The sequence below is a fragment of the Hirundo rustica genome, chromosome 5 (genome assembly GCF_015227805.2).
Source record: "Hirundo rustica isolate bHirRus1 chromosome 5, bHirRus1.pri.v3, whole genome shotgun sequence".
Classification (NCBI taxonomy): domain Eukaryota; kingdom Metazoa; phylum Chordata; class Aves; order Passeriformes; family Hirundinidae; genus Hirundo; species Hirundo rustica.
The window spans coordinates 39,974,938-40,002,569 of record NC_053454.1 but is presented as its reverse complement, the minus strand read 5'-3'; the positions used below and the strand labels follow the sequence as shown (position 1 = coordinate 40,002,569).

Sequence of the window (27,632 nt, the reverse complement as noted above, 5' to 3'; positions counted from 1 at the left end):
CTCCCACCCAGCACATCATGGTGTGTGTCCCTCAATAGGAGTTTCTGTGGCAGAAAAATCACAGGAACAGCAATTACTTTAAAAGTTTGGCAGAGAGGAAAAATAAAGTTGGCAGTATTTTCAAACCACACTTGTTCAGAGACCAAGCTGTTTTATGAAAGCTGCAAAGAGTCATTTAACTGCCATTGAGGGGAAAAAGGAAATCCATTGGCAATTCTTTGTGCGTCTGCTTACAATTTCAGTGTTTCATACTCCTACCCACTCATTTTGACTACCTGCTTCTTTTTTCTTTGCGGTCTTACACAAGAAAGATCTACTGGTTAGAGGCAGGCAAAAATTCATTTGTCAGTTTTGTCTTATTTTTACTTGTGAAACTGCAGTGGCAGTATATTGGTGGGAGCATGGGGTTATAAGTTCATTGCTTTTATAACCCGTGTAAAACAGCTGTTCCATGTGACACTCATAATACATTTTATCAATTACAGCTCTCATAAAATATGATTGAAGATAGAACAGATCTGTGCTACCACAGATGAGTTCAAAGTCTTGCAAGAAAGTAGAACAAAGATTTCTGTGTACACACAGGAGTGGCTCAGTAGCACAACACACTGATCTTCAGAGCTTCTAGTGTTGTCACAAAAGTTGCAGCCCAGTAAATTTACCAGTTCAAGTTTGTCCACAGATAATTTTTTTATGCAAGGTTAAATATTGTCTCTGCTCCTGCAGCTGGCACAAACTCCATGCTGTGTACTTGGGGTGACTGGACAGCAGTCTGCTTCTGTGCCTGATCCCAATTCTTCATGTGCTGGTGAATGATCTGTGCACAGACAAAGATGACTGTGGAACTGCAGTATAAATTGGTATCTGGAGAAGTGTGCTGCTCCAGTGACACAGGAGGCAGAATGAGTTACAGGGGAAGAGAAACCACGAGAGTCTCTAGGCACCATTACCTCCAGCATGAAAAAGGAATGTATGTTTTACCAATGTCATGTTGATTAAGATGTTCTTGTGTTTTCCAGCATGTGGATATAGCAGCACTGTTGATCAAATATAATACATGTGTAAATGCAACAGACAAATGGGCGTTCACACCTTTGCATGAAGCTGCACAAAAAGGAAGGACACAGCTCTGTGCTCTGCTGTTAGCTCATGGGGCAGATCCAACCATGAAGAACCAAGAGGGTCAGACACCACTAGACCTGGCAACAGTAAGTGCATGTTAGCCAGCCACAGGATGCTCTGGAGGACATACTCTGCATATTAGATTCCTTTCTGTGGCTCCATGGCATCAGCAGTCCTCAGCTTCCATTGTGCTGAGGTGCAGAGATAAGGGCATCTTCTGAGTCTCTGTCTTCGTGGCTTTTTATCCATGGGACAAGGCGTTTTCCTTTGGCTGAAATCTTAGCATGGCTTATGATTTAAGGTTTGCTTCTTCACTCCTGGGATCAATCTCCTCATTCCCAGAAAGTCCCATCAGTCTCTGATGATGGTCAGTCAGTGTACTGCTGGTGATTATTTCTTTGAACCTAGGAGGGACACCAGAGGGGCCTTTAGAGGGATGGGAACATTTAGTGGATTATTATGCTCAGTGCCTCCATATTACCTCAGTTCCTTTTTTTTTGTTTTTTCTAATTAACTGCAAAACAACATTCCAAGGAATTCATTCTACTTCCAAAATTTGTAGGTGGCTATCAAACTTTTTCTAAAACTGTCATCTGTAAACTTTCTAGTAAATGGTTTAAAAGCCTAATAAGGTTATATGAACATGTATGCCCCAGCTTAAAATCTTGATGGAATTGATAATGCAACCAAATTGGATGCTGTGTCTGATCTCAGTGCAAGTGTCTTTTAGGGTTATTGATTTATTTATGGAGAGTTCAAGAAATATCCTCCAAGGTAATCTGAGCTCTAGAAAACTTGCTTTGTGATGAAGGTATGAAAATTATTTGGTTTCTCTGGTGGAAAATAAGGATGTCTTAATCATGTTCTACAAGAACTTCTAAGGAAGAAAGTCCTGAAGATGAGGGTGTTGCTTAATTTAGTCAATAAAGGCTGAATCCAATTGTTAGTTAAGATCATACTTCTCCTGAGCCCCTGGGTTTTTTTTTTTCTGTTCTAACCCAACAGATGTGATTATAGCAAAGGCAGTGGTAGTCTTTCCACTGGAACCTTATTCCAGTGCACCTGAAGTTGAGCCTGACAGAGAAATTCAGTGGCATTTCCTGTCCTAGGTCCTGAAGGATTTCAGATAAAGTTGCTGCATTGTTCACCCTGGCTTTAGCACCTGTAAAGACATTGTGCCAGAAAAAAATTAGGTGTAGCTTCTTACATACCTTTAGAAATGAGGAGAACCTGATTCACCTTTGTCTTCAGTAGTGAATCAAAATGTTCTCGCAACCATGAATTCCCCTGTAACAGAAGCTGGCCGTTTTCTTTCTAATGGGGAAGAGAACAATCAAATAAAACAATTAAAAATTATTTCCAGAGATCAGTGACTTGTGATAGTAGGACCTCATGCTGGGTGTTTCCTGTTTTTCAGGCTGATGATATCCGAGCTTTGCTGATAGATGCGATGCCTCCTGAAGCTTTGCCTACGTGCTTCAAGCCTCAAGCTACTGTTGTTAGTGCCTCTGTGATCTCGCCAGCATCTACACCGTCCTGCCTCTCTGCTGCCAGCAGCATAGATAACCTCACGGGGCCACTGGCAGAACTGGCTGTAGGAGGGGCATCAAATGCTGGGGATGGAGCAGCAGGAACTGACAGGAAGGAAGGAGAAGGTGCATTTGCTGCTGGACAAGTTTACATTGCCAGAAGTACAGTAGTTTAGTGTCAAAATAGGCCTTGGTTTATCTGAAAAGCGCTTCTGACTAGCCGGAACATACTGTGCAGTTTGAGTTGTTATCTGTGTTTTAAAGTGTCTGATGCTTGCTAACTGTTCACTGTTAACTGTTCATCTGTGTTTGCTATCAGTCATTAGGTGTGACTACGAATGCAGATCTGATTAGGTGCCCAGATGTTCATTGACTTTGTAAGGAAAATCCAGTGAGAATTATTTTGATGAAGGAGTTACGACTGTGATGGCTGGGGGATTTTGCCAAGGGTTTTTAGATCCTTTGGTTAGTCTCTGGAGTCCATGCTTTAGGTCAGAATCTAAGGGAGTCACATAGCAAAAATATCTCTACCCTTCTTTTCCTTCTCTTTGCAGTATGAGCCTGTATTTGTCACAGATGGTTTGTGCTTTTAATAGCTGATTCTGAAGAGGGAACGGTGATGAGCTTTGCACAGAGCTTTGACACAACGGAAGTAGATTGTTTATTACAGACATAGACAAATTGATTGTAAAAAGAATCAGAGTTTAAAATTTTGAGAGAATCTGTGGTATTGCTTAATTTTTTTAAGGTGGTTGGTTTGGTTTTTGTTAATTCAGATGTATAGCATATAAAGACTTGTTTCTTCTCTTACAGTTTCTGGTCTTGACATGAACATTACCCAGTTCTTAAAAAGCCTGGGTCTTGAACACCTTCGGGACATCTTTGAGACAGAACAGGTAAGTGGCAAGCCTCATCTCTATTTATATGTTTAGAAGATAAACTAATGTAATAAATTTAAGTGACATTTTCATTATCTAATTGAAAAAGGAAAGGAAAAAACCCAGACTTCACATCTACAGAAAAACAAGTGTGTTCAAGTTTTCTTTCAGTTTTCTGCAAATGAATTGCCAGATAAAATATGGTGAAGTTGCAAAACCCATGAAAATATCTTTTCTTGTTGGATTCAGGTGTCAAGTAGCTTTCACTTACACGTACACTGTGACTGCCAGTTTGGCTTGTATTCTGAGAGTTACTTTGGACCTTTTGAACTTTGAGCATGATGACTATAATGAAGTTAGGTTCAAATGTCACCTGCATTTGTCCTTCAGCAGTCTTGACAGCCAAACAAGCCTTTCACCACCTGTAGTGCTACATCTGATACTTTGGTTAGATCTAGGAAACCCTCCAGTTTGACTATATGCTAAAATAAAAATCTAGCATGGAAGGAGTCACACTAGAGAACACAGAAGCTACATTTCCTATTAGGTTAGGACCATATCATTAACTGGGTTTTGCTGGGCTAACTTTCAAATGTCATTGAGAATAGGGGAATAAAACATGCAGACTTATCAATAATACACAATATATGAAAAGAGTACAACTAATGTAAGTTTCTCAAGTTTACATTACATATTACAGAAGTACCTGTAATGTATCTATAGATTCCTTTTATGTACCGTTTCTTAAATTTAACATGTTGCAGTTAAATAGATCTGTTTACATGACTGAGATGGATGTACATGTGGAAGGGAAAGGTTTACAACTGCAAGAGACTGGATTTGATGATTATTTTTTCCTCTGGCCTCTGCTGCTAATCTTTTATTGAGGAATCAGGAAACAAAGGTTTGAAATGTAATGTGTTGTTTGTAATTCCAGCTTTTTCTATAAAATGTTCTAGGAGGTGCCTCTTCAAAGATAATATACCGTAGAATTTTTTCCCTTCTGCTATATGAGGCATAAGCTCTTCTCTTTAATTTGGGACTGCTCCTATTCAGAAGGAAACCAACCTCAAACCAGCCTATATGCTTCTCAGGTTTTCTTATTATTTTTCACACCTTCCTGTTGCCTAGCTGGTCTTATTCTGCTTTTGCTTCCTTAAGTCCTAACCTGTTAAGATCTTCCCCTGCTAATAAGATTTAACAACGCAAATCAGATTCAACATATTCATCTTTTTGAAATCATCAAACTCTTTCTGTAAGTTTGTTTGTAGGAAAAACAAGCTCTTCTTTAAGCTTATTCTTTTAAGCTGTTTTTTTCCAAGCACTACCTTCACATGCACTTCTTCACCTTGACTCATTATTAGTAAGCTTGTAGAATATTAATTTCTGCTTATGTAGTGAAAATAACGAATTGTACAATGCTGTGAAATGTTGAATGCTTCAAAAGCACTTCTGTATTTGTGCCAGCTTTTCAATGCATCCCCCTTCTACCTAAGTAAAAATGTTCCTGAGAACCAGCTCTTGTTAATTGATGTGAGAGAAGTGAAAGTTTTGCACAACTTCATGCTGTTGCAGCTGGTATGGTCCTGTGACAGGGAGAGGTTTGCCAGAAGGTGGCAGCAAGTAGAAGTGAAGCAAGACATTATCTACCTTTATGCTCTTGGTTGCACTGCGAATACTTTCAATTTTCTGAACTGATAGGTCTCCAGCCTTGAAAGTCAGGCTAGGTTTGGCAAGTGAATTTTTATGATCTTTCACCTTTCCAGATAACCCTGGATGTGTTGGCTGACATGGGGCATGAGGAGCTTAAAGAAATTGGGATCAATGCATATGGACACCGCCACAAATTAATAAAGGGTGTGGAGAGACTTCTAGGAGGTCAGCAAGGTAAATACGACACTTCTACTGGCTAGTCCTAAGTGTAGCACACAACAGGCTCCCATTAGTCACTTTCTCTAGATGTAGGCATTGTTACCAGGACTTGAAAGAATCTGAACGTGAGGAAAGTGTACTTGCTGCAGACATGGTGGCTGAGTGGGTTGTGGTAGCTAAAGAATATATTAAGGAGATACCAGACCAAGCGATCACTTGCTTTTTCAGAGAATGGATACCCCAGAGACAGCTTTGGAAGCTGTGCCCATTTCTCAGGACCATGTTTCACCCAGAGAGAAGCTTTTGGATTGATTTGCCCTACATGCCTACCCACAGGCCAGTTAAAAGCTGAAGGATAGGCCTGATAGGGTTTTAGCTAGCCCACGCTTCTGAGATGTTTCTATGGAAAGAGGAAGCAATAAAGGGCAATTATGTCCCACATGCATTTTTCTTCTCTCTTTTAAAGCCTCTGCTGCTAACGAAAGCACTTTTATCCTTTTGAGGTTGTGCTTATGCCTTGTGTTTATTTGGCATTTCCTGCTGTACTGGGGTTGTTTAAGAAGAACAGCGATGGTGATGGATACAAATAGAGCTGCTATTGGTTTTTCCTGTTGATTTTTGCTCCTTTTCATTTCTTCTCTTTGCAGGTACCAATCCTTATTTGACTTTCCACTGTGTGAGTCAGGGGACCATTCTCCTTGACCTTGCTCCTGACGATAAGGAGTATCAGTCCGTAGAAGAGGAGGTAATCCAAGTCCCTTTCTTCATGCTTCAGGGACCATATATTTTTCTTTCCACTGATAACCTGTCAGAGCCAAAGTGTGCAATACGTGTTGAAAGTGCTAAAATAGGCTTTGCTGTATGAATTGCATAGATCTGACATGAAGTTTAGGGTTCTTCCTTTGTCTTTTCATATAGAACAATGATAGAAATTATTTTGCTAGGTTCTACCAATTCTTTTCATAAGTGGTCTCTGCTCACCTAGTGTTATCCCAGTTTTATTTTGTTGTGTTTTGGATCTTGTATTGATACTGTCTTGATATTATTTTGGATCTTGTCTTGATATTGTCTTGAAAATTAAAAGCTGTGAAACCAAGGCATCAAGGCCTTGCAATTCTCTAGGCATTTTCTGTGAACCAGCTTTTCTCTTGTCTCAGTGGCTTAGTTAATCTGTAACCCAGATAAACAGCTCTTGGATAATTGAGAATTGACTGTAATTTTGCCTCCCACACACACATGCTCTTTTATTTAAATAAACTACAGGCACATACCATTTTGAAAGCAAAAATCATAACAGAAAAGAGACTTCCTGAAGAGTCGTGTTTGGTAGAACCTCCATTTTATGGTGCATTTGCTATTTGTGTCATGTTCCTACAATATTGCAGAGAAGTGTTTGGAGTCTTTTAAAAAGTCTAGATAATCAGGATTGCTGCCAGCTTAGATGGGCCTATTTTTTATTAGCAGCTTCATAAACTGGAGTTTGTGCAGATCTTTTTTTATAAACTTTTCTGAAATAAAGAGAAATTAGGGTATATCTCAATTTAAATTGAGAGATTTGGGGGGTTTTTTTTACACCTTTTAATTCATTTTCCATCAAGATTGTCTGTTGCTGCCAGTGATACACTGAGACATTGTGTGGATACTTTGCCTTGCTAGGAAGGGTTATGTGCTAAACATTGAGTTTTGGTTTTTTATGTAGATGCAAAGTACAATCCGGGAGCATCGGGACGGTGGAAATGCTGGTGGGATCTTCAACAGATACAATGTCATCAGGGTAAGTTTCAAAACCTCTCAGTTTTATGTGGTAAAGTATGTTAGTATTTACACCAACAGGCAGAATCAGTTTAATGGTTTGCCCTTTTAGGTTTAAAGTTCTTTGTTGAAATGATACTCAGGTGCAGAGTTAACTCAAGTGCTGAAATGAATGTGTCCTCTGCACAGGGAATGAGGGAGAAGTGTCCACTTGGGCTCCTAAAGGAGTCTGAAGGACTGGTGTTGAAGACAGAGGTGGTGAAGAACCTGATTGAATTTCAGAGGCCTATAACTTCTGTGTTTGACCCTTGCAACACAGATTTTTTTTCTTTCTCAGTGTAGTCTTTTCTTGCCATTTTAAAGGATATTTAGGGGGTGTGAGTAAAAGGATGATCATGACCTCTGAAAAGAAATTTGTCTCCCTATGCAAGCTTCCAGCTTGACACCACGTCCTTTGCCCTTGCCAACTAAAAAATGCATTTCCCCAACCATGGTGTTCCAGAAAATAGTGTTGTCTTTCTGAGGGAAAGTATTCTTCCTGCTTTCTTTTTCTGGGGAGAAGAAAATAGAGGGAATCAGAACGGAACTTGGTTTCTGAGCTCCAGCAAACCTATGCTGCTTATCTCTTTGAGAAGTAAGCCTGTGCAGAGTCTTTGCAACTTGATCCAATAGATCATGGATCCTGAAGTAAACTCTGCTTCCATTCTACTTCCAACCAATGGTGAAGTCCTTTACAGAAACCACAGTGGTATTAGAGCATGTGACTGATGTTATGTAGATAGATTAAACAGCATACCTTGTTATTTTATAGGAAAAGAAACAAAAGCTGGTTCTTTTCATGAAAGATAAACCTAAACTAGACTGCAAGTTTCAAAGAGCTAGACGAGATCAGTCAAGAGAGCTCAAAGCAGAGAGGGAGTGCGTTTCAGATAGTTTATAGTTCTTTGTGGCATTGCAGGCTCCATAAGAAGAAGCCTGAAAGCTGTCCTTAAACCTGAGAGCATAGGCTGCCATTTCACAGTAGTTTTAACCATTTGTAGGTGTGTGCTGCAGAGTTGTTTGAGAGACTTCAGCCTTGCGTGCAGAACAGCCATGGAGTTTCTTCAGAGTGTTCATGTGCCTTGCTGTCAGTTTCCCTGTCAAATTAACTTCATGAAACTATATTTCATTTCAATTGCAATTCAAGTACGTGTGAAAGATTGAAATGTTTTGGTTACAACATGGTTGGATCTCTTGTTCTACTGCAGATTCAAAAGGTAGTGAACAAGAAGTTGCGGGAGAGATTCTGTCACAGACAGAAGGAGGTCTCAGAGGAGAATCATAACCATCACAATGAGCGCATGTTGTTTCACGGTAAGGAAGTAGTGTCTCTTTGTATGTATTGGTATTTAACAAAAAATCCCCAAACCTCACAAGGACCCACAGGCAATGTTATTGTTGCTGCGTCACCATCCTATGCAAGTCGTTTCTGCACTAGAAATACAGGGGCTGCACTGGGGGTGTGGGCGTGGTGGAGTTACTCTGTGTGGTTACTGCAATCCAAAAATCTGCACTAGATAAGAAACACTTTTCGTATGTTTCGGTTTTTTAAGAAAGAGGAAGGTTTTTTGCTAAGCCGTATCTTAGTCATTTCCAGTAAAGCTGCTGGGGTGATGTTACATTGCTGTGAGAAAGACGTGGTGTCTTCTAAATGAGGGGAGCAGCACACAATAAAAGCGCTTTACCCTGGTGCTTCAGGCAAGCATCAGGGAAAGGAATCAAAACTAACCATGAGTTTCAGCAAGATTTCTCTAGAAATGCCTGCAAATGACAATTGCCTGAAGATCCTTCTGCCCTAGATTCTTCTGTGATTCTGTATAGGAAATTTGTTTTGGGTATGATTGTCCTGACACCTTGCCCCACCTTAACCAGTGCTGACTCCTGGAGAGGGTGTGCATTGACAAGATAAACTGCACTGAAATGTGAGTGGGGGGAAAGCCATTTAATGAGATCTGTGAAATGAGTAAGAAGTGAGTCACACGTGGGATTTTGGTATATAATGATAAATCCCACACATCACTGCATCCTGCTGGGTATCGCCCCCTTCCAGCTGACTGAGCACACTTTCTGGGATTTAATGGTCTATTTGAGGCAGATAAACTCCTCTTAACATTGACTCTTGTATTACTATACAACTTAACAAATATGTATCTTTTTGTGTCACTGTTCTAGGGTCTCCTTTTATTAATGCTATCATTCACAAAGGATTTGACGAAAGGCATGCATACATTGGAGGAATGTTTGGAGCTGGAATTTACTTCGCTGAGAACTCCTCAAAAAGCAACCAATATGTGTACGGAATAGGGGGAGGAACTGGCTGTCCCACACACAAAGACAGGTCCTGTTACATCTGCCACAGGTAGGAGTCCAGCAGAGTTCCCCATGCATATTTCTGGCTGTCCTGGTTTTTATGATCCTGGCATAGGGTGACCTGCAGGCAAAGAATGGCCACTTGAGCTTGGTCATGGCAGGAAAAATGCAGTTTTCCATTTGTCAAGGCTGAACAAAAACGAATATAAATGCAGCAAGTCCCACAGGAAGGTCAGAAATTACATCTAAGCATGCAGTGAGTATAAATCAAAGTGAGCCGTGGCTCAGGAAAGAGACTTGAAACAGCAAGTTTGAAAATGAAGAGTCAGGGGAAAATAGCAATTAAACTCCAGGCACTCTCAGGACAAACTGCAGTGCAAAGTGGTGGTCAGCAGTACAGTGTTGTACTGTGGATTAGATCATTTTGGAGGTAGATAATTTTGGAACAGACTTAATCACAGCTTTGTTTTGTCCTGGAGTAGATCAGTGTGTTTCTCACACTTTGACACCTGTCCATTCCCTGCTGGTAGGAACACAGAGAGTTTCATCTTCTTTCAACAGCTTTATATAAAACGAAGTAGAACAGACTTCCATGTGAGGGCTAAACAAACAGTGTGTTTTCCCTTCTGTGTGTCATGGAAGATTTTTTGTGACAGGTTTTATACGGTCTTAGAACTGGTTTCTAGAAGTGTTTCTCTAAAAGGCCTTGAGAAAATAATTGTAATGAAATTAACTCAAAAGACTGAAGTCATTCTGGAAGCATACAACTCCTAGTAAGATGTTTGAAAATGATAATCTCTTTTTTCATTTTAGACAAATGCTCTTCTGTAGAGTGACCCTTGGAAAATCTTTTCTTCAGTTCAGCACAATGAAAATGGCTCATGCCCCTCCCGGGCACCATTCTGTTATCGGCAGGCCAAGCGTGAACGGACTTGCTTACGCTGAGTATGTTATCTACAGAGGAGAACAGGTAGGTGGGTTAGAGGGACTGGCTTTAGAGAATAACAGAGCTGCGAGCTGGAGATGAGGTGTGGCTGGTTTCCAGGACAAGCGTGCTGTGATAACGCTGCTGATTAGGTTGTTGGGGTTTTTTTTCATTTAAATAGGGAAATAAACATTGAATTGCATCTAGACAGCAAATGCTACTCCTATCCACTGATCTGTTTTGATTTATACCATACATAATTGCCTAATTTCACCTGTGTGCAGCACTGATGGAGTCTATTAAGAGTTGTAGCTTCTCTCAGTAAGCTGTCTTTCTCCCATTGTGTTTTATTGGCATTACTGCAGTATCAAGGTCATATGCATTTCTGGGGCTCTAGTACATCTTGAGGATTCTGGGCTTTTTACCTGTAGATTCACAGCAGTGACAGAGACTACTCTTAAATGGCAGCTGGAATAGCACAGGAGTCTTCAAAACTTGATGTATAATCTGAATAACTCAGCTAGACCTTGACTTTTGAAAAGTGTTTTGCTTATTAACATGGGTGGCTCCCAGATCACCTGGTGAAACTGAATAACCACAAATCTGTGGAGCCTGATGACAAACATTGCAGGTCCTGAGGGAGCTGGCTGATGGTGTTGCCAAGCCACTCTCCGTCGTACCCTGAGATTATCTCGGTTGGAGCATGCTGCTAATAATACCAAGATCATGGATTTGATCCTTCTATGGGCTGTTTCACTTAAGAGTTGGACTTGATGATATCCTTGCAGGTCCCTTCCAGCTCAGACTATTCTGTGGTTCTGTGATATTTGAAAAGTCATGGCAGTCAGGCAAGGACCCAAGTAAATGGAAAAAGAGAGACAAAAAAAAGTAGACGCAAGGGAACCACAGATAGGTGAGCCTCACCTCTGTGCCTGGGAAGATCATGGAACAGATCCTCATGGAAGGCACATGCAAGACCAGGAGGTGATTCAAGACAGCCAGCACAGCTTCAGTAAGCACAGAGTGTGCCTGACCAGTTAGGTGACTTTCTATGATAGAGTGACAGTGATGGTTCCACAAGGCCGCCTCTTTTCTGCACCAAACAAGCCCATCTCTCAGCATCTTCTTTACCCTGTGCTCTCTCCCCCTGACTGTCTATTGGTCCTTTGCTGAACTTGGCTCCAGCTTGTTGACATCTTTCTTGTATTGGAGAACCTAAAAGCTGTGTCAAGTGAGTACTGAATAAACAGCAGTCACAAAAGCAGTGCTACACCTGGTGATTTACCACAGGATGCTTGTAGCCTTTATTGCTGCCAGGATGCACTGTTGATTCTGCTTTAGGTTGCTGTCACCCAAGGACCCCATCACCTTTTCAGCTGAGTGGCTTCTCATCTTGCAGTGTGACAAGGAATTCATCTCAGGTGCCTTTGCTGGATTACATGAGGCTTCTGTAGACACAGTCTCCCCTCATGTGTCGAGGTTCCCTCTGAATGGGGCCCTGCCCTCTCCCAACTTTAGCTTTGTGCTGGGAGTGAACTGGCTACCAGCTGTCTCCAGGAAACATTGGACAGGTGACTGACTGAGTCATGTGCTTTGGGTGGGCCAAGTATTTTACTGCCAGTAAAGGCATCTTCAGGTTGCATTGCAAGTTATTGATCCTTTTGAGGTCAGACTTTATCAGTCATCTGAGATTTTTGAGTAACTTAACAGGCACTGAGTGATTTGTAGGATTAGCTAATGGGGAGAGTAACTCTGAATTCCTGTTGCACACAATTTCTGGTAGTGACTGTGGGGAAGAAACATCTTTCTTTCTGTTTGTGTATTAACCAAGGTGTTAAGTACATCCAGCAGATCCACATAGTGCTGGCTAGGTTTGAAATCCACTTTTTATTGCTTGCTGTGAACATAGAGCTGATTCTTGTGCTGTTCTTCCCGGTCACTGTTTAGTGAAATGCAAAAACTGGAACTTGCTGAGTTACCCTTGCATAAACAGGGTTTTTTTTTCCTATTTTACTTTCAGGCATACCCAGAATATCTCATTACATACCAGATTGTGAAACCAGAAGCTCCCTCACAGACAGCAACAGCAGCAGAACAAAAGACCTAGTAGCTTCAGAGCAGTGGAGAAGGATGTGACTTCAATCCTGGACTGGATGGATACATGTTTCAAAAAATCAGTATCACATAAAATTCTTAACAACCTGGAAATAAGCTGTATGTCTTTTATAAAGTATTGCTGTCTTGATGAATATGATATGAGTAACTCTTGCATACTCAACTGCTACTGTTCCTCTTGGGGAAAGTTTACAAGGGACTGCCTTTTAATAACATATCTCAGGCTCCTGGTCTCTGCAGTTACCATTGTAAAATAATGTTGTTTTGATCTAGACCTTGGGAACATTATTGTGCAAATGGAAATCTTTATTGGTGCCATCTCACATGTTAAAATTTCAGACACTACTTTTCTAGTTATTTCATTTGCAGATAAATTGCATTAAGCCCATCATTTTCTTTACAGCATACACCATTCATTTCCTGTTTTCAAGAGATCCTATTTATTCTCCTTTTGTATTCTGAAGTTGAGCCGGAACCTTCTTAAACATATTTTGCACAAAGTCAAGTCGACTGAAATTGTTAACAATGCAATATAAATTTCATCTGAGGAGGGGCTAGGTCAAGTTCTTCAATACAGGGGGTTTTTTGCACACCTCTGAGCAAACAGTAACATGAGTGAGTGTAACTTTAGAGTGGAAACAAGTGATGTCAGTTTGCTGCCGTGTCTGTGTGAGTTTTCTGGGGAAAGCCCTGGGAAGTATTTGCAAGGATAAAACCAGCTCTTGTGCTTAAAAGAATTTCATGAAACAGATCCATGCCCTCTGCTGGCATGTCTAAAAGAGCATTTTATAAGGCTCCTGTTAAGTACATGCAGCTTGTGAAATGTTCTCTGGTTGCAGCAGTGTATGGTTTTGCTGGGAGAAGCAGGTGAAAAGTCATAAGCTTTTGTCCAGGAGGGTGTATCTGGTTCATGTCCCTCTGTAAGATGAGACCCACTAAATGGGTTTCAGGCTGGTAAGGGAGAGTGTATTACAGCAGTTCCTGCCACATGTTTGTGTGTGACATCACAGTTGAAGAGCTTAAGGGTTTACAAAAGTAATAATTTTTTAAAATATCGATTTTACATTTTGATGAGAAAATAATTTTAAAGTATCAGTTGGCAAGTGGATTTGTTTGCAGGTGTACCAGAGAACAAAGTTAGGATTTATTCACTTAATACCCTTCTCCCCAAATTCCCAGGTTTATTTTGCTGGGTAGGAGAAAGTTATTTTTAAGCATTGCATAGCACAGCATCAAACAGTTTCAAAAGTCCCCCTCATGGTGGATATGGATTTAACGAAAGTAGAAACTGTTTCTTTTTAGGAGTGTTTTACAGTTTCAGAGAAGGTTGAAAATCATGACCTGTTAATTTTTTTCCTAACAACCAATACCAGGAGATGTGCTTCAGTGTTGACCATGTAACAACTGGAGGAAAAAATGTTCCTTTGCACACAACATGTTGTACATTACCTTATCGACCAGCACTGCTTAGTATCTGATGATCCAGTTCATGCATTCAGGTTTTATCCCCCTTAAAGCAGGAAAGCAACAGAATAGTGTGCTCTTAGTTCATAAAAATATACGTGCTCCCCACAAGTGGGATTGTGCTAACATGTTTGTATAAAACAGATTTAATCCTGAAGAGCGTTTCACTTTCAGCATTAAGACACAACATTTTTATTTTTAACGTTAAGGCATTACTGTTAAAGCAAGTCATTCTCATAAGAAATATCACCCACTGTAAAATCAGTCATTTGATGCAATATGGCTGAAAATCATCTGTTTGTAATATCGCTAAAGAAAACCTTAAAAATAGCAATACTCCAACAGAACTTGAACTCTGAGTTTTACTTTTCTTGAGCTGACAGTGGATATACGGTTCTCGCTTCATTTTGTGACCTGATTAAATATGTAGCTTTGAAGTCCCAGCCAGGCTCTAGCCTAGTTGTCCTTTTAAACAAGTTTCATTGATAAAATTGGGTGCTTGTATTTTGGCTACTTGTTTCATAGTGTTAGGATTACAAAGATCACCACTAGGCTTTGAAGCTTTGTATTCACCATTTAAGTTTGGGGTTTGTTTTTCATTTAGTTAATAATGGAGTGAGGGGATGTGCCTATCTCCGCTAGGGTTTCAGATAGTGACCAGAGCGAGTGCTGCTCTCCATCCCCAGTTAGACATAGTTTTAAATGGTGAAACAGCTGTGCTGCTTAGGTGAACAAAATGGTTAATGTGGGTGTGAAAGTTAAAAGCTTTACATCTTTCAAAAACAAGAACAAATAGAAAAGCCCCACCGAGCCCACACCGGATGCTGTTCTTGCTTGTTGTTTCCTATGCGCTGGTTGAACTAAGGGCTAGTCTGGATTCCTTTTGCAGCCTGAAACTTCTAGAGGCTAAAAATAGCCTGGAGGAGACTGAGACCTCATTGGGGTCTTCAACATCCTCACAAGAGGAAGTGGAGAGGCAAGTACCAGTATCTTCACTCCTGTGACCAGTAACAAGACTGGAGGAAACAGCATGAAGCTGAGTCAGGGGAGGTTTAGACTGGATATTAGGAGAAAGGATTTTCACCCAGAGGGTGGCTGGGCACTGGAACAGGCTCCCCAGGGAAGTGGTCACAGCAGCGAGCCTGACAGAGTTCAAGAAGCATTTGGACAACACTCTCAGGCACATGGTGTGACTCTTGGGGCTTTCCTTGTCCTTTGCAGAGCCAGGAAGTGGACTCAGAGATCCTGACAGGTCCCTTCCAACTCAGCATATTCTGTGATTCTGCTTTCCAGTATCTTTGAACTGCCAATGTTAATGTTTCTGATGTTGTGTGCAGAGTAAAGGTGCTGTGTGAGGAAATCATTTTGCAGTGGTTTTTGTCTTGTAATGACGTGATCTCATATCCGTTTGTGGCCAGACACAGAGGAATACCCAGGCCTGATGATGCATCTATGTGTTGTAGACACCTGTACAGGAGTAGCGTATGTTGTTATAGCTCCTCTTACAGTTCAAAACAAAGTGAGCATCTGCCCATCAGTATCAAAGTTACCTCTGAAAAACCCGGTTGTGGTGGTGGTGGTGGTGGTGGTGGTAGAGCTGCATTTGGCAGGCTGTTAACGGTACAGACGCTGCTGCTTTAGCTGGGGGAGTTAACTACAATGGAACCTTAAAAATGCCATGACCCCATAACCAGGCAGTTGCTGCCTCCTGAGAAAGGAAGTTTTTAACCTCCTGAGAAGAGCAGTCCCCTGCATATTGGGGTTCTCATTTGCAGCATTGGATCACCGTGGAGGCGCAGTAGAAGCTGAGGATGTGAAAACACTGGGCTAGGTCCTCACAGGCTTGGGAAACCAGGGACAGAACTTGGTGTCTGCTGGCACAAGGGACAGTGTGTCTCTCAGGCCTGTTGATTTTTGTCAGTGTCCTTTGAAACTTCTTTGTAGGTTTGCGACAGGACCTTAATAAGCAAAACAGAAAGAAAAGTCACCATCTAACAAAGGAGGGAGGGTTCTGCTCCCCATTGCTGAAACTGTTTCCATGAGACTGATGACTTAGATACCTGGTGCAGAGTGACACTGCAGTCTGATTGCTGTCAACAAAATTTTTGTTAGGATTAAAAGCAGACAGTACAGTACCTTAATAAGGTATATTTTATTTTCTCATTCTTATTTTTATCTACCAATTGTGTTTGATCCCAGCTCCACAGAGACTGTTACAAACCTCTTATACTAGTTCTACCATGTTGCAGTCACTATTGGTTTCTAATCTCTGTTTCGAGGGTTTGCATGTAATGCAATTGAATCCCACTGCATTATGTAGCAGGAATTTATTTTGCCTGTAAACTTAAACTTTGCTTATTTGTTATGGGAATACCCCATAAGAAAATTCTGTGCTGAAGCAGAGAAAACCCTGCAAAATGTTCTACACTGTTGGCTTTGGTAGGCAGCGGACAAAGAAAAGACGTGGTATATGGGAGGGAGTTGCTCCTGGAGAAAGGCACTTTCTTGGCTCTGGAAACCAGCTGCTCCTGTTTGTTGCAGGTTAGAAGAGGTGTCTGCTCCCTGTGAATGTGTGGGGTGCTGAGGGATGCAAACATGTTATGCCATTGCCTGTGAGAGCTACTTAAGACAGTGGCAAATTTCAAAAAAACCTCCTGCATCCCTGCAATGATGTCAGAGTTTCTGCACAGTTCATGCACTGCCTGCAATTTCCATATGGGACTGTTAACAGAAGTTGCCCTGAACAGGATTTTTCAACATGGGTAAAAAGGTCCAGCCACACAACAGCTTGGTTTGAACATTGCTAATCATTGTTAAGTTGAATGTCAGGAAATAAGTGAATTTATGTTTAGTGGGATTTCTCTATTTCCACGCTTTGGATTTCCATGCTTTCCATGTCTTTGCCACAGAAGGTCTAGCTCAGAAATCTAAAAGGACGTAGATCTAATGCATGCTTCAGTTACGTTAAGCTGAGTCTTTGTGCAGCATTGTAAGCTGTGCTGCAGCCTGCATAGGGAAGACCTGGGAAAGCACATACTCGGTTCTTGCCTCACGTAGCGAGTGGCCTGTGAACCTCCACAGCTTGAATCCATTGGTGATCAGAGGTGGTGGCTTGGCCCAGTCCAGAGCGTGTGCTCCTGGTCTTTCCGAGAGGGGCAGGACAGATGTGCAGAGAGGGACTGGCAGTGTTCCCACCTCTCTGAACACAGAGTAGATGTGAACCCCGGGGGACTGGGGAACACTCTGTGTGTGTTAAAATCTCTGAAGCAAGGTGAGTGAGTTGGGAATCTGCAAGGGACATGGGAAGCAGGTGCATTTCCATTACACTGACACATACGCCTGTCAAGTCACATTACCTGACTGGTTTTGATGTATCGGTCCTGCTGAACCTGTTGCTGGCAAGTTTTAGTGCCGGTCCCATTAATTACTAATGTAGATTATTAGCATCTGTGCTATTACAAGATGATTTTGACACTTTCTTAACATCTGCAGAACTTGTTTCAGCATTGGAAATTGAAACGGGGGTTTTCTGTACTGCAGTCCCATGAGCTTGTGCTTTGTCATTCCTAATTGCTTTCTCTGGCAACCCAGATGGCAATGTAGCTGGGGGTTGAAGTTCTAGACCTTTTTTTGTGTAACTTGTTTTCATAACTAGCCCTGTATGTGTCCTCTCTTGGTTGCCAATTACCTGGAGCTGGGGTATCATTTATTTATTTCTTCTTTTACCTTCTCTCTCAAAGTTGAAGACGATGGGCAGTTTCTCAGCCTACCTACATGGTGGACTTTAGTAACATCTCTGTAACAACTGAGTTTGATCTATAAATGTGCTTGGCTAAATGTCTGATCTGCAATACCTGTAATAGTTTAAAAGTCAATAAATACATTTTTAACAGTTGCTCTGTCAAAGTGGAGTGTGTGTACAACCTGCTCTTCTCTCTTGGTCTTAGGAAAAATTTGATCCAGACAAACTGTTGAAAACAGTTTATTTTTATTTTCTCCAAACAATGTTTTCTCCCTCCCTCAGGCAATAAATAAAAAGTTAATTTCTAGAAAAACAAAACAAACAAACAAACAAAAAAACCCAAACAAGAACAAACCCATACATATATACATCAGCCACACAGGCATCTTGTGTGTTGGACTGGACTGGAGGGAAGGACAGAGGTAGGGTGGGAAATAAGGCTCCAGGTGGGTTGAAGATGAGGCATTTTCAAGGCTTGGACCAAAAGCTGCAGAAATGTTGCACAGGTGAACAAGACTGAGCACAGGAAAACAGCTGGTCGTGAGGTGGGAGAAGCTTGAAAATGCTGGATGAATGACACCTCTGGGCCAGCCTGTCCTCCATCTCACAGTTTCTCTCTTCCCTTATAGCCCACCCAAGTCCCATCCTGCTTCTTTTGGAAGAAGAGCAGCAGTGGGACCCGTGAAGAGGAAATGGAACAGAGTAATCAAAAGCAGCCCAGACTGCAGCCCTACCCCTTCTTTCCCATCTTAAAGCCACAGGAGATTGGACCTAAGTTTTGTAGAAACCAGTAATCCACAGAGGCAAGAAAAGAGGCATTTCAGACTACATCTCTCCCTCCAAACCACTTCCTAACCACAGATTTCTCTCCCCTACTGGAATAGGCTCAGCTACTGACTTGGCAGGTGCCTGCCAGCTCCTGCCTCATCTCCCCAGCCACTGGCAGGGCTGAGGTTGAGTGCAGGCAGCCCTGTGCCATCACTCCTGCCTGCCCCAAGGCCCTGCCTGCAGCTCTGCTTGTCAGCAGCGTACCTGGCTCAGGTAAGCAGCATCCAGCACACACACACACAGGTCTCTCTGCAAGGGGGAAGGCTGCTGCACAATAAAACCAGGATATGCTCCCTTGTCAGCCTAGATGAGCTGGGGGCAGAAACAGGGAGAAGGGGAGGTGTAAAAAAACAAGACAGTAAACTAGGGATGGAAACACATGAAGACCAGGCACTTGAGGAAACCCAGTATACTATTTTTTTCCTCCCCCAAAGAGCCTGGACAGTGTCGAGGTTTGTGGCTTTTACAACTTCGTGCTCTCAAAACATAACAATAAAAAGCAAACAAACCAAGATGAGGTAAGAAATTTCTCTACGAAAAAGATGTCGAGTCCAGGGTGAATGGCAGTGTCCGGCACTATTGCTTAACATCGCAGGGCTCCGTGCCCCCTGCACGCCCGGCACTACCTGCCCGGCTGGCCTCGGCCCTGAGCTAACAGCTGGGCGACGTGGTGATGGGGCTGTGCAGGTAGGGGAGGCTGCTGGGGGTGGCATGGACACCGACAGACACTGGGAAGCTGAAGACAAACTGCGAGGTGGGGGTGGAGGCGGCCTTGCCCCGCTCCCGCAGCGTCCCCGAGGGGCTGACGGCCTCCACGGCGTACGAAGTGGCCAACACCTGTGACTCGAACTGCAGCAGCTGCCCCATGAAGCTGAAGTTGGGGGAGATGATGCTCCGGCGCTGCTTGACAAACTCGAAGGCCTCCTCTAGCTTGACGCGCTTCTTCATCATCAGGTACGCCAAGCAGATGGTGGCCGAGCGGGAGATGCCAGCCTGGCAGTGCACCAGGACCCGGCCACAGCACTCCTTCACTGAGTCTGGAGGGCAACGGGCGAGACGTGAGACCCACGCCCTGCCACCGCGGCCCAACCCCCGCAGGTGGTGGCCGACCTCCCTCCCACCAGGGCCACCAATGGACACAACACCTCTGCACAGGCACTCACCAATGTACTCAATTGCCTCCATGAACCAGGAGCTGATGTCAGCTTTGTGGTTGTCCTCCACAGGGATACACTTGTACTGGTAGTGCCCCTCGAAATGGTTGGGGCAGTCTGAGGAGACGTTCAGCAGGGCTGTGATGCCCAGTGCATCGAGCATGTCCCGCCGGGCTGCGTGGTAGGCGCTGCCAAGGTAGAGGAAGGGAAGGATTTCCACGGGCCCACCCTGTTACAGAGAAAAACAACGGATACGGGGTTGACCAGGGGACAGTGGCAGGCAGGACACACACCCAGATGGCCTGAAAACATCGAGCTGTGCAGCAACCTGGCACCTGATCCAGGGCCCTCAGGGAAGGGAGCAGAGGCTGCCTTCCCGAGGTGCTAAACCTATTCCAGCCCTTCCTCTCCCTCTCTTTGTCCTGTTCAGAAACAGGCAGGTATGGGGTAACAAGGATTTGGGCTTGTCCATTCTTTGAGGCACACAAATACCCTAGGATTAGGATGGACCTAATGCTTTACTAGGACAGGGAAGGAAACAGGGCTCTGGCTCTGCAAGACCCAGCTGAGGGAGAGCAGAAGGACTCCCGTTGGAGCAGGTTGCAATGCTGAAAGGGCAGTCAAAATAGCTAAGCACTGGTCTTTTAGACATACCTGGTCATGAAAGGGAGTCCCACAGGAACTGCAGCCCAAATCCAGGGGCTCAGCACTGGTGGGGGGTGACACATTGCTCAGGGACTTGGTTTTTGCACAGAATTCAGGGTACTCCGAAGAGAAGCGCTCATAGCCCCCTGCAAGAAGAGAGGCACAAAGTGTTATCCCACACTGTGTTCACAGGACTGCAGAACGGCACAGCTGGAGATGCCCTTGGCCACTAGATGATGCTACAGCGATGGAGAGTGGCCTCCTGCCCCAGGAGGAGCAGTCAGGCTCTCGGCAGCAAGGGGGGAATCCCTGAGGCCCCACCATCCCCTTGGGGCAAGAGAACCAAGAGCAATGATCTTGGCCACCCGCAGTCTCTGATCCAGGGTTCAGTCCCCTGCATACTATTGGCCAAAACCCCACACTGAGGCCAAGGTTGCTCTCTGAGACAATGAAGAGAGGATTTATTTCCAGCATACTCAGACTTAAATGGGAAAAGCTGCTCCAAAGCCAAAGGCTGTTCAGTTCTTATCTTCCCTTGATACATCATATTGTCACAAAAGACAGGCAGGTCTCCCATTCCCTGCTTGACCCTCCAGCTCAGAGCTCCCAAAACAACAGACCAAGAAAGCCCTGGCTCTGAGCAGGTATAGCCACGCGGACCCCACTGCCAAGCTGCCCTCAGAGAGAGGTGTCTGCTGCCTCCCATGGACACAGGTGCAAGCTGACATGCAAGGACACATGGAGCAGCTCGTTCCTCTGACCTGCTGCCAGATGGACAAGCACAGGGGATATCAGGGCTTCATCATGGCAGGTGAAACAAGAGCAAACCCCACTGAGTCCCCTGTACAGGGAAACGGCAGTGTTGATTTGCCAATAAACACTTCTGGTGAGATTTCCTTCTCTCCTTGAATCAAATCAACAACCCTGACATCCTTGTAGGATCTGGCTTTGACCCTCAAAATTAAGTATTTTACTATCACCAGAGGACTCCAGCTAGATCAAGCCCTGACTCCCAGGATGGTTCTTGAAGACTCAAACCAACTCCAGGACCTATGCCTGCAGATTTCGGCTTAGCAGAACATACAGCAGGACACATCTTTCTTATCCAGCCTTAGCTCTGAGACTGCCCTGAAGAAGGCTGGATATTCAAAACAATGGATGCTAGCATCTCGAGCAGCCCAGGAATCCCGAGGCAGCTAGAGCCCGATACTGCCAGCATCCCAGTGTCTTTTGTGGTTTCATCCCCCTAAAAAAGGAAGAGCTCTAGTACCTTAAAGCAGAACCATGCAGATGCATCACTGCATTTGCATTGTCCCTCCCACGCAGCCAGGACAGCTTGCAGAGGCTTCATTTCCCCGGCCTGACATCCCTTTACAGTCCAGCTGCTTCAATTTGAAAGAACATCCAAAACCAAGAGCCCTTGTTAAACAACTTCCAGGGATCCTAAAATCCCTGGATCTACTACATCGCACTCCACTGGTCATAGCACGGTGAGAGGCAAAGGCTGCCCAGGGTGATGGGCAGAAACATCTTGGAAAGAATGGTTCTTGGAAAGAAAAAGAGACCTTTTCAAATGTTTCCCCTCAATGAATCTCATCAGATTCAGCAGCTCCTGGCTGTGCAAGCCAGCCCTTGCCCGGTGCAGGAGCCAGGCAGAGCAGGTGCCCATGGCCAAGCAACACAGCCAGGCCATTTCACAGGGAACCTGGCAGCAGCCTGACCTGCACAAAACACAACTGGATCTTCATTAGATGTGCACCTGGGCATGCACAGCTCTGAGTTAGTGTAGCTCTCATGGAATCAGAGCAGGATCATTTTAGTAGCTCTGTGGCACACAAGAAGAAGACTGTAGCGCTGAGACTGAGTCTCTCGGAGCCCATTCCATAAAAGGGCTCCCATTCCAACCAACCTCCCACGAGAACCACAGAGGCACCAAAAGCTCTCAGCTGACAAAGGCCACCCTTGAAGCAGAGCAGCGTTTCCTGCCACATGCGTGGCTCCAGCACCACGCTGGCTCATGGTGAAGGAGCCTGCTCCTGAGCGAGTCCTTGCTGTGCAGGCACTCCCGCAGCAGCACATCGTATGGCATCCTTGGAACAGCTCCTGCTGCTTTTACTGTATCTAGTACAACTGAAGTGCTAGTTCCTCCATCTATCAAGCCTCTTAATGGATTTGCTACTCTGCATACGCATCCTCACCCCTGCTGTAAGTAAGCCAAGGAATAAATTGACTCTCAGGCTGTAAACAAAAAGCCCCACAGAGCTCATCCAGGAACGCCGGCTGAGCATCCCCCGCCCGTAAATCATCTCACGGCAATTCTCAGGACCAGCAGCTCCAAATGTGCACAGCTTCTCATTTAATACACGGCAGAGGGGGAGGGAAGCCCCGACCCCCGCTGTAGTCGCAGAAGGAGCGCAGAGGTACCCCCCGCGTTTTCTGCCCGCTGCAAGGAGACTTGGCCGTGACAGCGGGTATTTGACCCCGCACAAATACCTTCTCGGCACCGTGGGGCCGGGGATGCGCTCGAACAAAGCGCGGGGGGATTTCCCCCCACGCACTCGCTTCCCTCAGGTCCCAGGCAGGGCCACGGGGGCCCGCTCGACGCCCCTGAGCCGGCCCAGACCGCCCGGGCTCCCACGCGGGGGGCAATGGCCGCGTCCCGGGACCCCGGTGCGCGCGGGCCCCCGGCCCTCCCCTCCGCCGGCTCCCGACTTCTGGCAGGACCGCGGGAGAAGGCGGCGCCGCGCCCGGGGCGCGGCGAGGCCGGACCCCTCGTTCCCGGGCCGGTTCCCCGCCCGCCGTTCCCGGTGTCCCCGCCGCCCGCTCCCCCCGCGCCCGGCGGTACCTGCCAGGAGGCGGATGTCGGCGCGCGCCGTGTCGCGACGGAGCGCGCGCACCACGAGCGCCACGGTGCTGTCCTCGCGCAGGGCCTCCGCGCGCGGGCTGCGCTCGTCGTACACCACGACGGCGGCGTAGAGCCCGGCCCGCAGGCGCGCCCGCACCTCGCCCTCGGCCGGCAGGATCTGCTCCAGGCTCACGGCGCCCTTGGCCCGCCGCCTCACGATCGTGTTGCAGCGCACGTTGAGCGCCCCGCGGATGTGCCCGGCGCTGTGCGCCAGGAAGGGGCGGCAGTCCAGCACCAGGCACCGCGCGGCGCCGCCGGCCCCGGCCTCGTCGCGGCCCACGAGCCGCCGCAGCGCGCTGCCCTCCATCTCGCGCAGCCCCTCGGTGGCCACCATGGCGGGGGGGGGGAGCGCCCGCCGGGCCCCGCGCCCGCCGCCCGCGCCGCTCGCGCACCCCCGCGCGCGCCGCGCGCAGCCTTTACTACCCGGCGGCGGCCGGCGCGCGCCCCCGCCCCGCCCAGCCCCGCCCATTCACGGCGCGCGGGGGCCGCATGAATGGAGGGGAGGTGGCGCGCGGGAGCGGCGACGTCACAGCCTCCATTCACAAAAAAAAAGAAGGAAGAGAATCCGGCCGCGCCGCCCGCCGGCCGCGCGTGGTGAATGGGCGAGAGCGGCGGGCGCGCCGCGCCATTGTCACCGCGGGGCAGCGCCGGGTCACCCCCGCCGGGACCCCGCCGGGTCGCACACGCTGCGGGACACGCGCCCGTCTGCGCACACACACACGCACACACACAGACACAGACACACACGACACTCGGGCACAGAGACACACACAGAGTCGGGCACACGCTGCGCACATTCCTCTTCCTTTGTCCCCTTGCTACTGTTTTGTTTGGACTGCTTGCCGCGGCGGGGGCTTGGGGGTGCACTAAGCAGCTCCCTCTGGGTCCTTCTGACTGCGTATCTTTCAAGGCCACGCTTCCCCTGTCAGAAAATGGCATCTCATTAGCTGCAGAGCCCTAAAATCACGCCAGCGCCCTGCCTGTAGTGCGACTCCGTGGACTGGGGCTCTTCGATTTAAATCCTCGCATAGAGGAATTCTGTTTTCAGCTAAAAGCCTAAGGAATAAATGCGCAGCCCTGAAGTGTCCCAGGAGGGTCTCCCCATAACCACCACCCGAACAGCGGGCAATCATTTCACCCCAAAGTCCCCTTTTGGACTGCTTTCAAACAGAAGCAGCATCGCAAACGACAGTGCCAGCGACCGTACCCAGTGCATTTCCTGCAAACGCATGCCAGCCAGTCCCAGGTGAGTCTGCTTCAGAGACCTGAGGGCCTTCAGCTATCCCCACGTGGACCCGAATGTGGTGCCAGTAAGGTTAGGGGCCCAATGGCTGTACAAGCCCATCTGCCCTGTCAGTGCTTTTCACAGAGGGCAGCACTTGGAGAGGCAGCTTCTCTTCCCCTCCCCTGCCTGCCTGGCCGCTGTTTACCCGGGCAAGGCAGGGTAACACCTTGCTGTGTGCGCCTACCTGGGAGGAATCCAGCCTACCACGCACGTTCAGGACCTACAGCTGGGACACTCCTGCACCCCGCTGCTGCCTCTCCTTTACACTCTGCTCTCTGACCTCTCTTGGAGTCTCCCCTCGGCCTGAGTCAGCCTGATCTTTGCACCTGTGGCTTTTATGTGCAGTGCCAACCCTTGGCCAGCCAAGTCAAATCAGATGAGCTGTGGGGGAAACACAGCTGCCATTTGTGTAATGCACCCCACTCCAGGAATGCATTAGAGCCTGTTGCCTGATACAACAGGGGTGGAAGGCCAATCGTTTCCCATTCCAACCTGCATCAAACACCAGAATAGCAAAACTCTGTTTCTGCTGAAGTAAAGCAGACTCTGGGTGGCCAGTGACATACTGGAGACATTCTTTCTTCATTTAGAGAAAGCTGTCAGGGACAAAAAACTCAAACTGAGAATTTGATTGCAAACTAATCAAAAATTACACACTCATACCAACAATACCTGAACTCAAGCTGGATCATCAGAATGTCTTTAAAAGTTTTGCACGAGGCCTGGTGCCAAAATATATCATTTTCTTTGTTCCTCTTGGGCAGATGTTGGCCACCACCACAGCATGAGCTAGCCTGGTGTCTCCAATGCCTTCTGCACTGTTCAATACAGCTTTTACACTAAAATTCGATAACCAAGGGCACAAAGTTTACGTCTTTGGAGGCAGGCCTATCATCCTAATTTTTCCCTCTCTCGTCCAGCACGTGGAGGGGACAAAATGATCTGAGGTGGGAGAGGGCACAGGAAGGAGCATTTGGGCTGATGTCCCTGGATGTTTGCAAGAGGACTGATGGAGGACATTTCACGGTGGAGTGTGGAAGAACGTGTGTACATGTGCATCTGATGGAGATTTTCAAGTATTTCCATGTGCCTGAACCCTTTCGCCACTCTCCATCCCTTCCTGCTGCCTATAGAGATGTGGCAGGTTCTTGGCTCTTTCTTCCTGGAAAATAAACTGCACCCAGCCGGGCTGCTGGGAATCCCACTGTGCACCCACAGCAGGCATTGTCACAGCTGTGCTCCTGGCTGGTCACGTCTGGAGCTGGTGCTGTGCTGGGGATGGTGGTTCACAGACATGTGGAGAAATTGAACCCAAAGGCGAGAGTGCCCGAAATGGACTAAGGGTACACCACTGGAGGAGAAGAGGGATCTCCCTCACTGCAGCTAGCTCAAGAGATCTAATTAACTATATTTATAGAGGTATTAAGATGGGAGTCACCAAAAATGCTTGCAAGGCAGAAGCCACAAGTCAAAATAAGCAGCACAGTTACGTAGGCTGGAGGCACAGGGCGTATGGAAAGGACTTGGGAAAGGGAGTGTGTATTGGAGAAGACTACATGGCTCCGTGTCCTGACTTTGTAAACCCAGAGTAGTGTGAAAGCTAATATTCCTGTCACACAGAAATCTGTATGGTGCGAACTGAAATATATCCTGCTGGAAAACAAGCAACCAAAAGCAAAGAGAGAGGGAGAGCAAGAGACATTCATTTCCTTTACAGCAGAGTCAAGGAATCATCTTTTATAGGGCCCCAGCTAGAAAAGGCAATTGTTGAAAGAAGCTGAAGGGAAATGAATTGTCAAAGGAGGCACATATTTGGATGATTAAATGTCAATATGTACCTTGAATTAAGAAAAAGGTATTTACACCTCATCTCACCGTGGCAGTGAAAACCAAATTAGAGTCAGACTGTAAATCTGCCAGCCAAAAGATGCCAGTTTTTCTGGCTACCTAAAGGCTTTTTCTGCCCAGAGAAATGCTGAAGCCTAAGTTCCCCTGGGTGGGCAGTAGCTGCTGTGGGCAGCTCTGAGTTGCTGAGCTCTGCAGGCCCTCTGGGCTCCTCCAGGCTTTCCTGGCTCCTGGCCCCAGTGCGCACTTGTGGAGTCCTGGTGTGCTGTGTCATGCTGCAGGTCTCAGCTACCTGACAGATGTGCCTGCCTCTGTGCCGCTGGGCAGGTACACTGGGCAGGATTGTGTTATGCTGGAGTTTTCCCAAGAGCTTTCCCGTCCTCCCGGCCAGCCAGTGCAGCTGTGGATGGACAAAGCACAGAGGTACATCCTCGACACTCTTAGCACGTGATGGAAGTTTCAGCGTAAAGATGCTGCCACCTTTCCCTGGCTGCTCCCAGCGGTTGGCCAAAGGGTTGGGTGGTTTTCCCTGGCATGTGCAGGAAACCTTTGGCGGAAATGAAAGGCAGAATCAAGGTCTCAGCAACCTGCAAGTCTGCACTTACCGACAAAACCCATCCCTCCTGAAGTGCCACAGGGCCATCGTCCCATTCTGTCTTGCAGCACCTTATGGTTCTCCTTTCATGCAATCTCCCTTCCTCACAGCTTTCCAGGCTGGGGAATGCACCCTCCTGTCCACACAGGGAAGGGCAGCAGTGAAAGAGTTAAAAGATTCATGTTAATAAATCCAGGCTGCCTTTTCCTCTAGGGCATATTTACATATTAATGGAGGGAATTGTAATGAACCTGTCTAGAGAGGCTAAAGGGGAAATTATGCAAGGTTGGCTGAGAAAGTGGAGGAGGGGAAAATGCTCATTTCCAGTGCTTTCCAACCCCTCAGCTGCAAAAGCATGTGACCAGCCTAGGCTCCAGGGCAGCGCCTTGCCTAGCATGGGACACCCCAGGTGTGAAGGCAAAACCAGAAGGCAGGCAGCTGTCCCGACCCACCCGCATCCCTCCTGCGCTGGCTTCTCACAGCTAAGCTCCACAGTGTTCCAGATGTTATTTTAAGCCCAGGGTCACAACAGCGTATTTCAGCAAGCATGTTCCAAATCATCACCGCATCCTCCAAGGCATCCAGAGAAAATGCAGCTCTTGGTGGGCAGTCGCAAGAGCAGCTCAT

General features: G+C 46.3%; 2 protein-coding genes across 3 annotated transcripts in view; one reads left to right on the top strand and one right to left on the bottom strand.

The window, feature by feature from the left end:
* Positions 1-17,901, top strand: part of TNKS (tankyrase) — a 128,176-nt gene extending 110,275 nt beyond the window's left edge. Inside the window, exons 18-27 of the mRNA XM_040063587.1 lie at positions 1,020-1,208; positions 2,540-2,777; positions 3,465-3,547; positions 5,296-5,416; positions 6,049-6,146; positions 7,101-7,175; positions 8,401-8,506; positions 9,365-9,551; positions 10,316-10,472; positions 12,448-17,901. Of these exons, the coding sequence (XP_039919521.1) occupies positions 1,020-1,208; positions 2,540-2,777; positions 3,465-3,547; positions 5,296-5,416; positions 6,049-6,146; positions 7,101-7,175; positions 8,401-8,506; positions 9,365-9,551; positions 10,316-10,472; positions 12,448-12,534 (1,341 nt within the window). The 3' untranslated portion in view covers positions 12,535-17,901. The remainder of the gene's footprint in view (positions 1-1,019; positions 1,209-2,539; positions 2,778-3,464; positions 3,548-5,295; positions 5,417-6,048; positions 6,147-7,100; positions 7,176-8,400; positions 8,507-9,364; positions 9,552-10,315; positions 10,473-12,447) is intronic.
* Positions 17,902-17,975: 74 nt separating this feature from the next.
* DUSP4 (dual specificity phosphatase 4) lies at positions 17,976-23,660 on the bottom strand. Of its 2 annotated transcripts, XM_040063588.1 has the most exons (5): positions 23,193-23,614; positions 22,989-23,086; positions 20,385-20,521; positions 19,740-19,959; positions 17,976-19,613 (listed from the first exon to the last, which is right to left on the bottom strand). In XM_040063588.1, the coding sequence occupies exons 1-5, from the start codon at positions 23,612-23,614 to the stop codon at positions 19,228-19,230; spliced, it is 1,263 nt and encodes a 420-aa protein (XP_039919522.1). In that variant the 3' UTR covers positions 17,976-19,227. The 2 variants fall into 2 exon arrangements, with proteins under 2 accessions (XP_039919522.1, XP_039919523.1); XM_040063589.2 differs by lacking the exon at positions 22,989-23,086 and having other exon boundaries at positions 23,221-23,660.
* Positions 23,661-27,632: the final 3,972 nt, after the last annotated feature.